The sequence below is a fragment of the Phaseolus vulgaris genome, chromosome 8 (assembly GCF_000499845.2).
Source record: "Phaseolus vulgaris cultivar G19833 chromosome 8, P. vulgaris v2.0, whole genome shotgun sequence".
In the NCBI taxonomy this organism is placed as follows: domain Eukaryota; kingdom Viridiplantae; phylum Streptophyta; class Magnoliopsida; order Fabales; family Fabaceae; genus Phaseolus; species Phaseolus vulgaris.
The window spans coordinates 13,657,125-13,670,405 of record NC_023752.2 but is presented as its reverse complement, the minus strand read 5'-3'; the positions used below and the strand labels follow the sequence as shown (position 1 = coordinate 13,670,405).

General features: G+C 32.6%; 1 protein-coding gene across 1 annotated transcript; it reads left to right on the top strand.

Moving 5' to 3' along the window:
- Positions 1-6,651: 6,651 nt before the first annotated feature.
- On the top strand, positions 6,652-9,483 carry LOC137827038 (wall-associated receptor kinase-like 20). The gene is made up of 3 exons (XM_068633237.1): positions 6,652-7,459; positions 7,810-7,887; positions 8,261-9,483. Exons 1-3 carry the CDS (start codon positions 6,667-6,669, stop codon positions 9,334-9,336), a joined length of 1,947 nt encoding a protein of 648 aa, XP_068489338.1. The 5' UTR covers positions 6,652-6,666; the 3' UTR covers positions 9,337-9,483.
- The last annotated feature ends 3,798 nt before the right edge of the window (positions 9,484-13,281 follow it).

Sequence of the window (13,281 nt, the reverse complement as noted above, 5' to 3'; positions counted from 1 at the left end):
CCAAGAGTGACAATAGTTTTACGGTAGTCATCAAAGTCATTGTGTGACACAACGAGTCGTGGCAATGCAGTCCAAATTTTTGGTTTGAAAATTAACATGAATAACAATAGAAAAGGGAAAAAAGAATAAGACAATAATAAAGGAGAAAAAGATAAAGGAAAATAAAATTTGTTGAGAAGGAAATTGCATATTAAAGAGAATGTGTTTACTTTTTATTTTTAAACCTAAACAAGACTTACTATATCCATTATTAATTGAATTGACATAATAAATACTTTGCTAAATTTTAACTTATATAGTAACTACTTACTATGTCAGGTTAATCAATAACTGGCATAGCAAATCTTCCATAATGACAAGAGTATCCAATCACCTTCTCTTCCTCCTTTTATGTCTCTTCAATTCTTTTTGATACGTAAACTTATAACATATATAAGCAAATAAAGAAATTAACAATAAGTCACGTTGCTTCTTATTTCTCTCATTGCCTTTTATTCCACCATGTATGTCTCTCTTCTTTTTGTTCCTCTAACCATCATTCTCAACTTCGATTGACTCTCACATTTTCCTTCACTTTTTTTCTTCTTCGTGGTTCTTCCAATCACTAGCCTCAAATCTTACACAATTGGTTTATTAGAGAAGGTGTACCCCAAGTGTTCGATCAAATGGGTTAGTAAAACAGAGGTTAGGAGTAAATCCGGAAAATTCCGTAGAACATCTATTCGACCAAAAGGTGTTTTTGAGAAAGGAATAAAAAGATGTGTAGAACAACAACAAAAACTTCATTGCAGAGCATAGATGGATAATTACGCTCATCTCAATCTAATCAAATATTTTCCTTTTGGAAGTAATACCTCGTGTGAGGATGATGGAATTGCTACATGCACAGTTGTTGTGCATTAACCATAATTATGGAATAAATGGTAGGAATAGTCTTTTCTAACCAAGGATGTATTTTAACTAGAACATTTAGTTAAGTTGGAAACAATGATTTTTCGTCGAAGTTTTTTTGTCTATTTGATTTTCTCTGATATAATGAGTGTTCCTTTCTCTTCTATTGTATTTGGTCATATTTCTAGTTTCATTTCAAAATTAATCTCTATTGCGTATATTTAGAGTATCTCCATAATTAACGTCTATTCCATTTTTATAACATTTTTATAAGTAAATGAGATTTTTTTTCATTAACTTCAGATATCGATATTAAGAACATTATGCCACATGTTTAAGTTGGTTATCTTACAATTTCCAAAATCAACACCAATATAACCGTGCATGACCAAGTTAACATATGCTATTATTGGATTTTATATTCCTTACCACTATATATCTCTTGCTTTTGTTTATAAAGATATAGGTATTATTTTAATCAAATTTATTGTAAATATATAATGCAATTAGATTTGTTATTTTTTTTCCTGCCGGTTGACCCGAAACGTCTTCGTGCACCTACGTCACTCCTATGTCCAGAATCCTTGTGTTTGCACGTGCCTTTCTTGTAATGAATGCCTGAAAACACAAAGACAAAGGGCACCCTAACGGTCGTTTGCACTCTGATGCTCAAGTCAGTACTAGGGCTAGGAAACACCGAAACTGTTTTCTGTTACTCTGTGTGTTAAGCGGCGCAAGGGAATCGCGTCCCTTGTCAAGTTTGTTGCCTTACTATTTATAGACTGAAACTAGGGTTTCCTCTTACCCGAAATGGGCTTTTCTGTCGAGCGGGCCCAACACTATTGTTACCCTGCTCTCGGGACAACCTAGCGCGTGGGGTCCTTAACTGGAGTGCAAACTCTGACGGTGTGACCACCTGGGTGCCTCCTCGTGCACCTGATCTCTGGGGTCACCCGCCTCTAGGAGTGCCCTAGCTGCTCACGTGCCATGCATGCAGCTCACCCCTGGAACGTGACCCTCGCAGGCCATATCTTTCCAGTGGCTCTATACTTTGTGTTACGCCTGAATGCGTCATCCACTCTACACACATGGACCCTCGTGATCTAGGCTTCTCCCTTACTGATAACTAGTGTTTGGTCTAGGATCCACCTCTCGTGGCCCAGCTCTACTGTTTGGGTTTCCGATGTCCGATCTCTCCACGTTGTCTAGTGGCACGTCGATACATCCTAATGACCGATGTTTGACCACTCTTGACTTCTTGGCGCACGTGCTTTGCGAGATACAGACCCACGCCGCTCGTGGGACCCGCTTACATGACACCAACATTACCAATGGTCAGTCAACGCCCAGAGACTGGTCGTTACATTTTTATTGAAAAGCAACGAGTACAATAACAAAATATTTGTTAAAATATCTTCCCTTTTTTTTTATAGAAGTTAATTATAGATACATCTTCGTACATTACATTTGCTAGCCTTCAACCAACTTAACAAAATTGATTCAAACACTACAATATACAACTAGCCTAAGGTACCTTTACAAATATGAAGCAAAAATTACAACTTCAACTATTATATTTGCAAGCCATTATCTAACAGCACATAAAAGTGACAATTAACAATCATAAATCATGTAAATAGATAACCAGGTAGTGTGATACATTCACAATTATTAAACAGTTCATGTAAACAAAATTAAAACTGATTACTTTATAAAAGAAAAGAAAAATTATGATAAATTACACGAAGCAATTGTTATTGTCAAAATACGTAATAAGGACAGGATAACTCTTATAATCATATCATACCAAGTGTTTCCTACAAGTAGATACTAATTATAAGTAGATCATGATCAAGCAAGTTAGAAAACATCAAATATAGAATTGGTTCTAATTAAATACGGGCTTAGTGAGCCTATTAAATTGGAGTACATAATAACTTTTAGCATTAGCAGGAAGAGCTAGTTAGATGTGAGAAAAGTGGTTGGAAGAACCATGAAAAAGAAAAATAGTGAAGAAAAAGTAAGAGTCAATCGGAGTTGAATTGAAAGAGGTAATTGGAAGAAAAAAAGGATTAAGATAAAGAGAGATGTAGGCGGGGATAAAAAGTGTCGTTAATTAATTATTTACTTATATGTTATATTAATTTACATGTAAGAAATAACTGTAAGGAGAAGAAAAAAGATAGAGAGAATAAGAACATGTGATTTTAATTCGTAAAAAATTATAAGTAATAGTTTTTTATAAATTAAAATTAATTTCTGAACTATGTTAGTTTGTGTTTTTGTTGCAATTAAAATACACTTTTATTAGCATAATAATGTATAAGGATTATGGTTGAGACCTATTCTATTATGTTTCAAGATTGTTTTTGAATTTTAAAATAGTATTTTCTTCGCATAAATTAGTTTAAATAATTTTTCAATCTTTTTTCTTTTTCAGTTTTCTTATTTATAAATAGTTTTTTCTCTTCATTCGAGAATTTCTCCATTTTTATCAATTAAGTGACTTGGATCATGGATCAAAGGTATTGTTTTTCCTTTTTTTTTGTTATTTATTGTGTGTTAAAAAGAAAAGAAAATCATATTTTTGTATTTCTGCTTTTTTAGATGAGATATGCAAATAAATATTATTTTCTATTTTGAGAATATACAGGTCGTCCAACTTCCATCGTCAGATTCATCATCGATTTTTTTTGCCCACATCCTAGATTTTATACAAATAAAAGTCTCCAAGTCATGAACCTCCTTGCCAAACAGGTTGAGAATAACACAAGACCAAAATTAGAAAAAAAATAGAAATATAAAAAATTTACGAAGATGATGAACCAACATGTATTTCAAACTTTATAAGCATTTATAATTCCAAGTCTTAATATTTAATTCTATAACTCTTTTTGAAGGAATAACCTTATCTCCTTATACCTAACCTCATCATACACTCCATTAGTGATTTTATATGAAATAGAGTTTGAGTTACCTCAAAACCAAGGCTAGAATAAGAAAGCAAAATAGGGTTGCAAACACCTAATGTTGTTTTTGAGAACGAAATCATGGCTTGAGCACATGAAAGGGACTCTTTTAAGATCAAGTCTTCCTCATATTCTCGAGTCGACCGTGCACTTTCTTCTGTGATTAACAAAACCATTGTGTTCCATGGAAATTGGGATATATGGAGAAGTGTGATATCACTTTCGTAACGACAATTTCATGTTTTCAAAGTCATTTTGCTTGTAAATCTGATTGGCTGCTTGTTCGTGCAGCCACCGGAGCAACTCTCCATTAGCATGGTAACGTGTGTGTGATGATGTGGAATGATTTGGGTTATATGAAAAGGGCACATAGAAGTTTGTAATGGGAGGCAAAAGGGTCACATAAATCATTAAAGAATGATGTGTTGGATCTTGGTTATTAATTTCAAATTCTCAGAGATATGTTAAGTTATATATCCCAAGATCTTCTTCTGATTTTGACGACGAAATAACCCCAAAATTCCCTATTCCACAACACTTTGTTTGCTGAATCCATTGGTATCTTTGAAAGAGTATCCCCATTACTTCTTTTTACAATTTGTACAAATTTAACGAAAATAAATACCGACAATATTAACTATTAACTAGTATCCTATGGCTCTGATCAAGAAACTAAAAGAAAAAATTATTTTAATTATGATTTTTTAAATATGTTTTCATATTATTCTTAATATTCTTTTAAAAAATTAAAAGAACATTGAGGACCAGTTAATATGACTCTTAAAACATATTATTGTTACTATATTTTTTTTTTCCGAAAAAAATGTTGTTGAGGAAGTACAGAGACTATTTTAACTTAGAGTCATAAAATATTTTTTTATCAGTAAAATAAAATAAATTTATTAAAATATTTAAAGAATGTTCCTACATATATACAAAGATCAATAAGGTTTATATGTGTTTCCTACAAAAGATTCTAACACTTAAATATATATACTTCTATCACTGACAGTAAAGTTATAAAATATGGTTTTTCTACTATTTTATTTTGACTTGTGATGTTGGAGAAATTGAAAAACTCGAAGAATCAAAATCATAGAAGCTAATCAAAAGTGATAATTACTAGAAGAAGTTTATAGACTATACATGTCATTAGAATCCTCTCTCTATGAATATAAAATAGTACCATGTAATAAGGGTTTAAAATTGTAAACTATATATTCTACATATCTAAACACAGGTCACTATAAAATTTGAAGAACCATTTCAATTTTAATATTTTCATTCCAACACTTTAATTATTCACCTTTTTATCATTCTTACGTGTTACATTAATTCTACATGTGACTTCAACACTCACTTTCTAATCATTTAAATTACGCAATATACACTATACGAGAAAATCATGAAATAAAAATCACTTTTTAGAGACAAAAAATAATTAGTTACTACATTGACTAAATTAGAGATCATTTTAAATACAAAAAATAATTAGTTACTACAGTGACTAAATTAGAGATTATTTTAGAGACTAAGCAAATTTTGATTTCTAAATTATTTTCTATTATTGTTAAATGATTTAGAAATTGGTGTCTAATTAGCAATCAATTTTTTCGTTACTAATTATTTAGATTCTAAATTTGGTAGTAAAAACCTTGGTTGTTAATTAGACACCAATTTAGAAATCATTTAATAATAATAAAAATTAATTTAGAAACCAATTATTTTTTAGTTTCTAAAACGGTCTCTAATTTAGTCATTATAACAACTAATTATTTTTTGTTTCTAAAAATTGGTTTCTATTTGATTATTTTCTTGTAGTGATATATCTCTACCCTCCTTTTTCTTCTTTGATTTAAACTCATTTAATGGCTAGATTTTAAAGAGTAATTACCATCTTTTGCATTACTTGATGCATCAACTCCCTAACCAGCATATATCCCCTGGAATCCCCAAGTTCATGCATAAGAAGGCATGGTTCAATAATCATCTGTGCCTTTTCTGTGTTTTCCAAGTCCCTCCAATAAAAAAAAAAAATCCCAACCAAACAAAGAATATACTAAACTTATTTTATACCAACACCATATTTCTATTAAAAAACAAGAGGGGTAAATAGTAACATTAATGCCAAGTAGGTAACACTTCTTTTTAAAATAATCAACTGCACACTTTTCTCATCTTAAGAGTGTGAGAACCAAATAAAAAAGAATTAGTATCTTGTAGTTTAATGTGTGAATAATGTATCAGTGGGTACCTCGTGTATTTTTGTTTGGAACTTTGAAGTCTTCCATCAGTAAAATTTTCCTCAAATATCGAACCTCAGAACAAATCCACATATGGTGATATGAATCTACCACCTAAAACAATATCGATGGGTTTTGTTACCGTTTCAATCCATGCATGGTGAAAAAGAAACATGCATATCTTCCTTAGAAAAGCGAGAAATAGTTTAATTCAGAAAACCAAAATCAGGTACATGCAATGTTTCCCTGATCGTATACTAATACGTTCAAAGTCAATTAATCTCATCCCATTTACACCATATTCCACTTGCACCAGAGGACTTACCTTATCTGTATCATTCCATAAAATTGCACAAAATTTTGAAAATCGCAGCAAATTTCACGTTCTCCTACACACATATGGCTCTGTAACACTCATTTTCATATCATTTTTGATTAATTTTTCCTATAATTTGAACTATCAGAAATAAAATAATTAATTAAAATATCTAACAAGTAACAACAGTGCTTATATAGCGGCAATTCTTTCTTTTTTATACCATATGGTTCCATTAAGCACTTTCATGGACCAACCTACCATTATTACAATGCTAATATTCACAACTATGGCATTGTTACTATCTCGCGCCGAGGCCATGCGAAAGTGCGGGAATTGCGGTCCGAACCCGGTTCCTTACCCATTAAGCACGGGACCCGATTGTGGCGACCCGTGGTACAAGATCCGTTGCACGGCGGGTACACTCTGGTTCGACGCACTCGCCGGATCATCCTACGCGATCAAGTCCATTGACCCGTCCACCCGTCGGATCATAACCCGACCCCCCACGCTGGCTCCAAAAACCTGCGTGTCCACGGACTTCCGCAGCGAAGGCATGCACCTGAACGAGACCCTTCCTTTTAGCGTGGCTTCGGGGAACGCCATTTTTCTCTTCAACTGCACCGCCCACGCGCCTTCGATGAACTGCTCCGCAAGCAGCGCGTGCCACAGCTATATTAAGGAGCACGCAGATTTCGGCGCGTGCGGCAGCGCGGGCTCGTGCTGCGAGTACCGGAGTGGTGGGGCGCGCAAAGAGTTCGCGATTCGCTTGCACGGCGGAGAGTGCGCGGCGTATGCGGGTTTTGTGGATTTAAACGGCACGGCGGCGACTGTGGGGAAGCGGTGGCCGGAGAGTGGGGTGGGGATCGAGTGGGTGGCACCACAGGAACCGGTCTGTAAGGAGACTATGGATTGCAAGGAATTGTTGAACTCAAAGTGTGGAGTGGGGCCCAGTGGTGGGGTGCACAGGTGCTTCTGCAATGCTGGGTTTGCGTGGGACCCCATCAATGGGTGGTGTCAACCCCAAACTCAGACAAACAGTATGGCCATAATTTTCTTTTTTTTTCTTTCTATAGTTTACATTTTACAATTTAAAGATATATTATTTAAATAGATTTTAATTAATAATAGATTATGAACTTTCATTTTTTTTCAAATATCAAATACATTTAAGTTTAACTTTAATTTTTTTTATCGTTTACTAAATTGTATATTAATTTTTTTTTAAAAAAAAACATTGTGGGAGCAAAGTTGCCTTGAAAAGTAATATATCAAGAATTTTAATGGCTCTACTAGGTTTTTTTTTTTTTTACATGTGTACAATTTTCCTTTCTTTAATAAACTTTGCGTGAAAAAGAAATAGATTAATTGATTGTTTTTTTACATGCAGACACAAAGTGCACAGGACATGGAAAAGACAGCCACTGCAAAGTTCGGAAGAAGAAGAAGAAGAAGATGCTTTTGGCTGGTATGTGTGTATCATTGCAGTAACTGTCTCTGTATATGCCAACATTTAACAGTTTGGATCACTTCCCATATAATTGTGCAATATTAACAAATAAACCCTTTATTATTGCATGAAAAGGGACATAATTAGTGGGAAATTTTCTTTTTCTAGAAGGTGAGATGAATAAACTATAAATCATAAAATTTAAGATAAAATCACGAAATTCTATGACTTTTCTGTGTATGTTATTTGTTATTTTCCAGTATAAACTATCTCTCATCTTCAGATGTGTTTCACTTTTTTTCTCTCAAACGAGATTTCTCCATGCCAAATGCAATTTTCTTGTTACTAACCACTGTCTTTTTCATTTTTCCTAAACTCTTGTTTTCAACAGTGGTTGTTTCCTTAGGAGGAATAGTCTTTGTTCTAACAGTCATAGGAGTCCTTTTCTACAAGAAGCATAACCAAACAAAAGGAAAAGCAAAGGAGGCTAAAATCAGTAAGAGAAAAGAAGTGTCAAGTGCCAAAGCCAACGCTTTATCATCCAGAATCTTCACTGGCAGAGAGATAAAAAAGGCAACCAACAATTTCTCCCCAGAAAACCTCATTGGCACTGGTGGCTTCGGTGAAGTCTTCAAGGGGACATTCGATGATGGAACCGTCTTTGCCATCAAGCGTGCCAAGCTTGGAAGCACCAAAGGCATTGATCAGATGCAAAACGAGGTTCGAATTCTGTGCCAAGTAAACCACAGAAGCTTGGTGAGACTCCTTGGTTGTTGCTTGGAACTTGAACACCCTTTGCTAATATACGAGTTAGTATCAAATGGGACCCTTTTTGATTACCTTCATCGCCACTCTTGTGGCACAACCGAACCCCTCAAATTGCACCAAAGACTCAAAATTGCACACCAAACAGCTGAAGGGCTTTCATATCTGCATTCTTCAGCTGTGCCACCCATTTACCACCGAGACGTGAAATCAAGCAACATACTTCTTGATGACAAGCTTGATGCCAAGGTTTCTGACTTTGGCTTATCAAGGCTTGTTGAATTGGCTGAAGAAAACAAGAGCCATATCTTCACTAGTGCTCAAGGGACACTAGGGTACCTAGACCCTGAGTACTATCGTAACTTTCAGTTGACCGATAAGAGTGATGTTTATAGCTTTGGAGTGGTGCTGATGGAGTTGCTCACTGCTCAGAAAGCCATTGATTTCAACAGGGAAGAAGAGAGTGTGAACTTGGCCATGTATGGGAAGAGGAAAATGGTTGAGGAGAAGTTGATGGATGTGGTTGATCCTTTCCTTAAAGAGGGAGCTAGTGATTTGGAATTGGAAACTATGAAGTCATTGGGGTATCTCGCAGTTTCATGCTTGGATGACCAGAGGCAAAAACGGCCTTCGATGAAAGAAGTTGCTGATGAGATTGAATACCTGATTAAAGTTATTAAAGGTCAAGTTTCCAAATCATGAATTTGCCAATCTGAGATGGAGTGTGAAGAACACACTTCTCTTTTGATGTTAAAGTTTGTGCAGTGTTCTTAATTTGTGTAGTTTCCTCTCCTTTTGCAAACATTCCATGAACTGATCATAACTTTTTATCTTCTCCTTATTCTCTTTCACTATCTATTCCATTTCTTCCAAAATCTTTTAAATTTTCAATCAATATCCCAAGAAATTTTATGCACAGTTAAATTTAAAAAGAGTGGTAAACATTTGAAAAGTTTAAAATTGAAATAGAAAACCTTATTTTAAGAGTTATAAGAAAATAAGTATAAAAAATTTGAAAAATTACTTTCAAGACTTGGGAAAAAATTCCATGTTTTGCTAGGAGTAATGAATGTACTTAGAACAACAAGGAATATGCCTACAACTACCTTATAAAGGACATGGAAATTTCCCATCCTAGTTACAAGATGAACTTGGAGAGTGTTGTAGTGAAAAACTCCATATTCCTCAACAAGTAAACATTCAATTGAAGACCAAATAGAAGAGGAAGTCTACTTGAAAAAGATTTTGTGATGTTTACCGTAAAAAGTACAAAAGAAGATAATGTGTGGATCAAATGAGAATATTATATAAGATAGATTGACATTACGGTAGTCATTATGATTCATAAGTAACCATTTAGCCATTATGACTCATTGAATTGGACGTTAACCCTTATGATGGACATTTATGGTATTAAGAGCTCGATTATGGAATACTGATGGTAACTTTAAGCTAAGGACATTCCCAATTTTACGATGGGTAGGTACAATGATCATATTCCCATCGGATAAAATTTGAAAACTCCTCCTATCTTGCGTGACTCTTACATGTAAGACAATGTGAGACATTGTGTGCTGAGACTTAAATATATGTATTGAAGATTTTCAAAATCCAATGTTACTTTTTTTTAGAGTTTTTTCATGACAAAAGTTGTTCATTATAAGGATTTTTTTTTCTATTTGAAGATTACCTTGTAGTTGTGCTAAAAGTTGTCCAAAATGTTTATTATTTATAACTTCATGTTCACTTCCATCTAATGTTTACTGTTCTTAGTTGACGTAATGTCACTACAAGAAATTTTGAAGGATGATATCCATATGTATAAATATTACTTACAAAATTTTAAAAATATTAAAATATTATATTAATTTTTTTTAACAAAATTGAAAATATGGGTCTTTTTCATTTTGTATGCTTCTTCTCCAATTTTCGTGCCCGTCTTGACTATCTTGTGTATGATCTTATTCTTTTTTCGAGCTCGTCTTCAATGTCTTATTCATTTTGTTGTAAGCCTTGATATTTCTTTATCTTCCCTAATAAGTCTATATTTTACGATTTCGTGCCCTAATATTTCTTTCTCTTGCTTTAATAAGCCAAAAACGATATAGGATTCCTCTTTTGAGTCACCAATTGGAATTTTCGAATAAAATCAAGGTAGAAATAGAGAAAACGGGAAGGAATAAAGAGAGTAAGAGGGAAACGATGTATGTTTGTTGATTTTCTTCCTTTTTTGAATGACAGTATCTCTTATATATGTGTATACTACAAGAAAATCATGAAATAGAAATCAATTTTAGAGACAAAAAATAATTAGTTGCTATAGTGACTAAATTAGAAACCATTTTAAAAACTAAAAAAAAAAGGTTTCTAAATTAGTTTCTATTATTGTTGAATAGTTTCTAAATTGATATCTAATTAGCTACCAAAGTTTTAACTACCAATTATTTAGATTCTAAATTTGGTGGCAAAAACTTTGATTGTTAATTAGATGCCAATTTAGAAATCATTTAACGATAATAGAAACTAATTTAGAAACCAAAACTTTTTTTAGTCTCTAAAATAGTCTCTAATTTAGTCACTATAATAACTAATTATTTTTTGTCTCAAATTGATTTCTTTTTTCATAATTTTCTTGTAGTGGTATGTGTAATGAAGCGGTAAGGCGGTTAATACACTTCAAGGAACCGTTTAACCGATAAAATCCCTTAAAAATAACAAAATATGGAACCTCCTCATGGGTTAATCATAGTTTCATTCCTTCTTTCTTCCGCTTTTATTGACTCTTAATGATTTCCTTTATGGTAGGAGTGGATCGTAAGTGGAAGTAGATTTATCCCAAAAAGAGAGAAGAGGTAAGCTAGCCATGCCTTTCACTATTTCTGGATTGATTTAGAGTAATATTTATTAAGTAAATTACTCAAACATCTAAGTGGAATTTATAGATAAAGATTTGGTGGTGATGCATAAAAGTAAAAAATTGATGCATATTTGGTACGAATTGTGAATCAAACTGCTAATTAATTCAAAAGGTTAATAGTTATAAAATTTTAGCAACAACAACACCTTATAGTACTTGAACAATTGTGGTCTCTTCAATTTGAAAGTTGGAGTTATTAAATCTCTCTCCATGTCAAAGGGATTTAGTTCCAGGTGAATGACTTTTAGAAACTCAAATCCTCTAACCTAAGAGTGTTTCTATCATGTTAGATATAGCTAAAACTAGCAGCAGAGCATAATGAATTACTGTATACATACTTGGTGTTTCTGGCCAGTGTTGTTGAGTTCATCCAAAATGTACTTTCTTGCTTTTAGATTATCACATAATGATTTAAAATCATCACTCACATTGTGAACTAATGACCAATCCGCAATGGCCTTTCTTTGAGGGACCACAACAGCCATCAATAATGACTCAAAGTTGTTTCCATACACCCAAATCTGAAAGAAGTTTTTTTTATCCATTATTGAATGACATAAATTTAGACATTGTGGTACTAATGCTACTCCATCTATTCTCATTTATAAGAAAAAGAAAAAACAATTTTTTATTGACTAAGCTTTTATTTTGTGTTATATACTATTGTTTTTGTTGTTGTAGTTCCACTTGGTGTTGTTCAAGTTAGCTATCTCCATAAAGTAAGACATTTTTTTTTTCTTTTTAATCTTGAATTGATTTGATTTTGTACCATAATAGTGGGTAATATGGTTCTTTATGAATTATTTTGAAAAAGTAATTAGATTAATAGTATTATTCTTTCTTGCGTAATTAATAGAAAGTAGTTTATTATAACAGTAATTTATAATTTATGCACTAAGCACATTGGAGAATCCATGCAGTGGCGATTGGAAAAATGTTGAGCAGTTTTTAAAAGGAGTGTGTTGTACAATAAAGTTTCATGAATATTAGAATTTTATTGTTTGTCTTGGGCTGTTGTATGATTTTGATGATTTGTAGAAGATTTCTGGATATGATTTTATATGGAATTAATTTATTTTTAATAATTTCCTTCTCTTTTTACATTCTCTTTAGCGGGTGATTGAAGATATTAGGTTTGGAACTCATCAAAAAATATCTTTTTGTCTACTCTAAATTACTTAATAGCCCAATGTTCTAGTTAAATATAGGGCAGTTTGAAAAATTCTTTATCTCAAGTAAGCCTATGTAGTACAAGGCAGTTTGAAGAGTTCTTTTGAGATTCTCAAACTGTTTCTTCATAGTTTAGTTTCATAGTTAGGTCATATTTAATTTATTTTCATTTTGATCATATTTTTTTATAATATATGTATTAGATGATATGGACATTTGCCCAATATAGGTAAAAAAATATTTGTGTTATGTTAGTAAAATAAATAAGAATATCATAGTTATCTTTTGTCTGACTAATTCATAAAATAAAAATTCAAAAATTTAGAACAATAAATTGCTTTTTCTCCCTTAATTTTTCATTTTATTTCTTTTTAGTAGACTTCTGGGTCATAAGTTTTTAAGCTTTGTTACTTGAACACATATATGTATGTTTAATAATAGGCTTAGGGTTGTTAGTTAGACACATATATATATCTATGTCTAATAATATGTCTTTGCCTTTGCTAGTTAAATTTATAACTAGTTTTGTATGTATAATAATAACTAGTTTTTATAAAGGT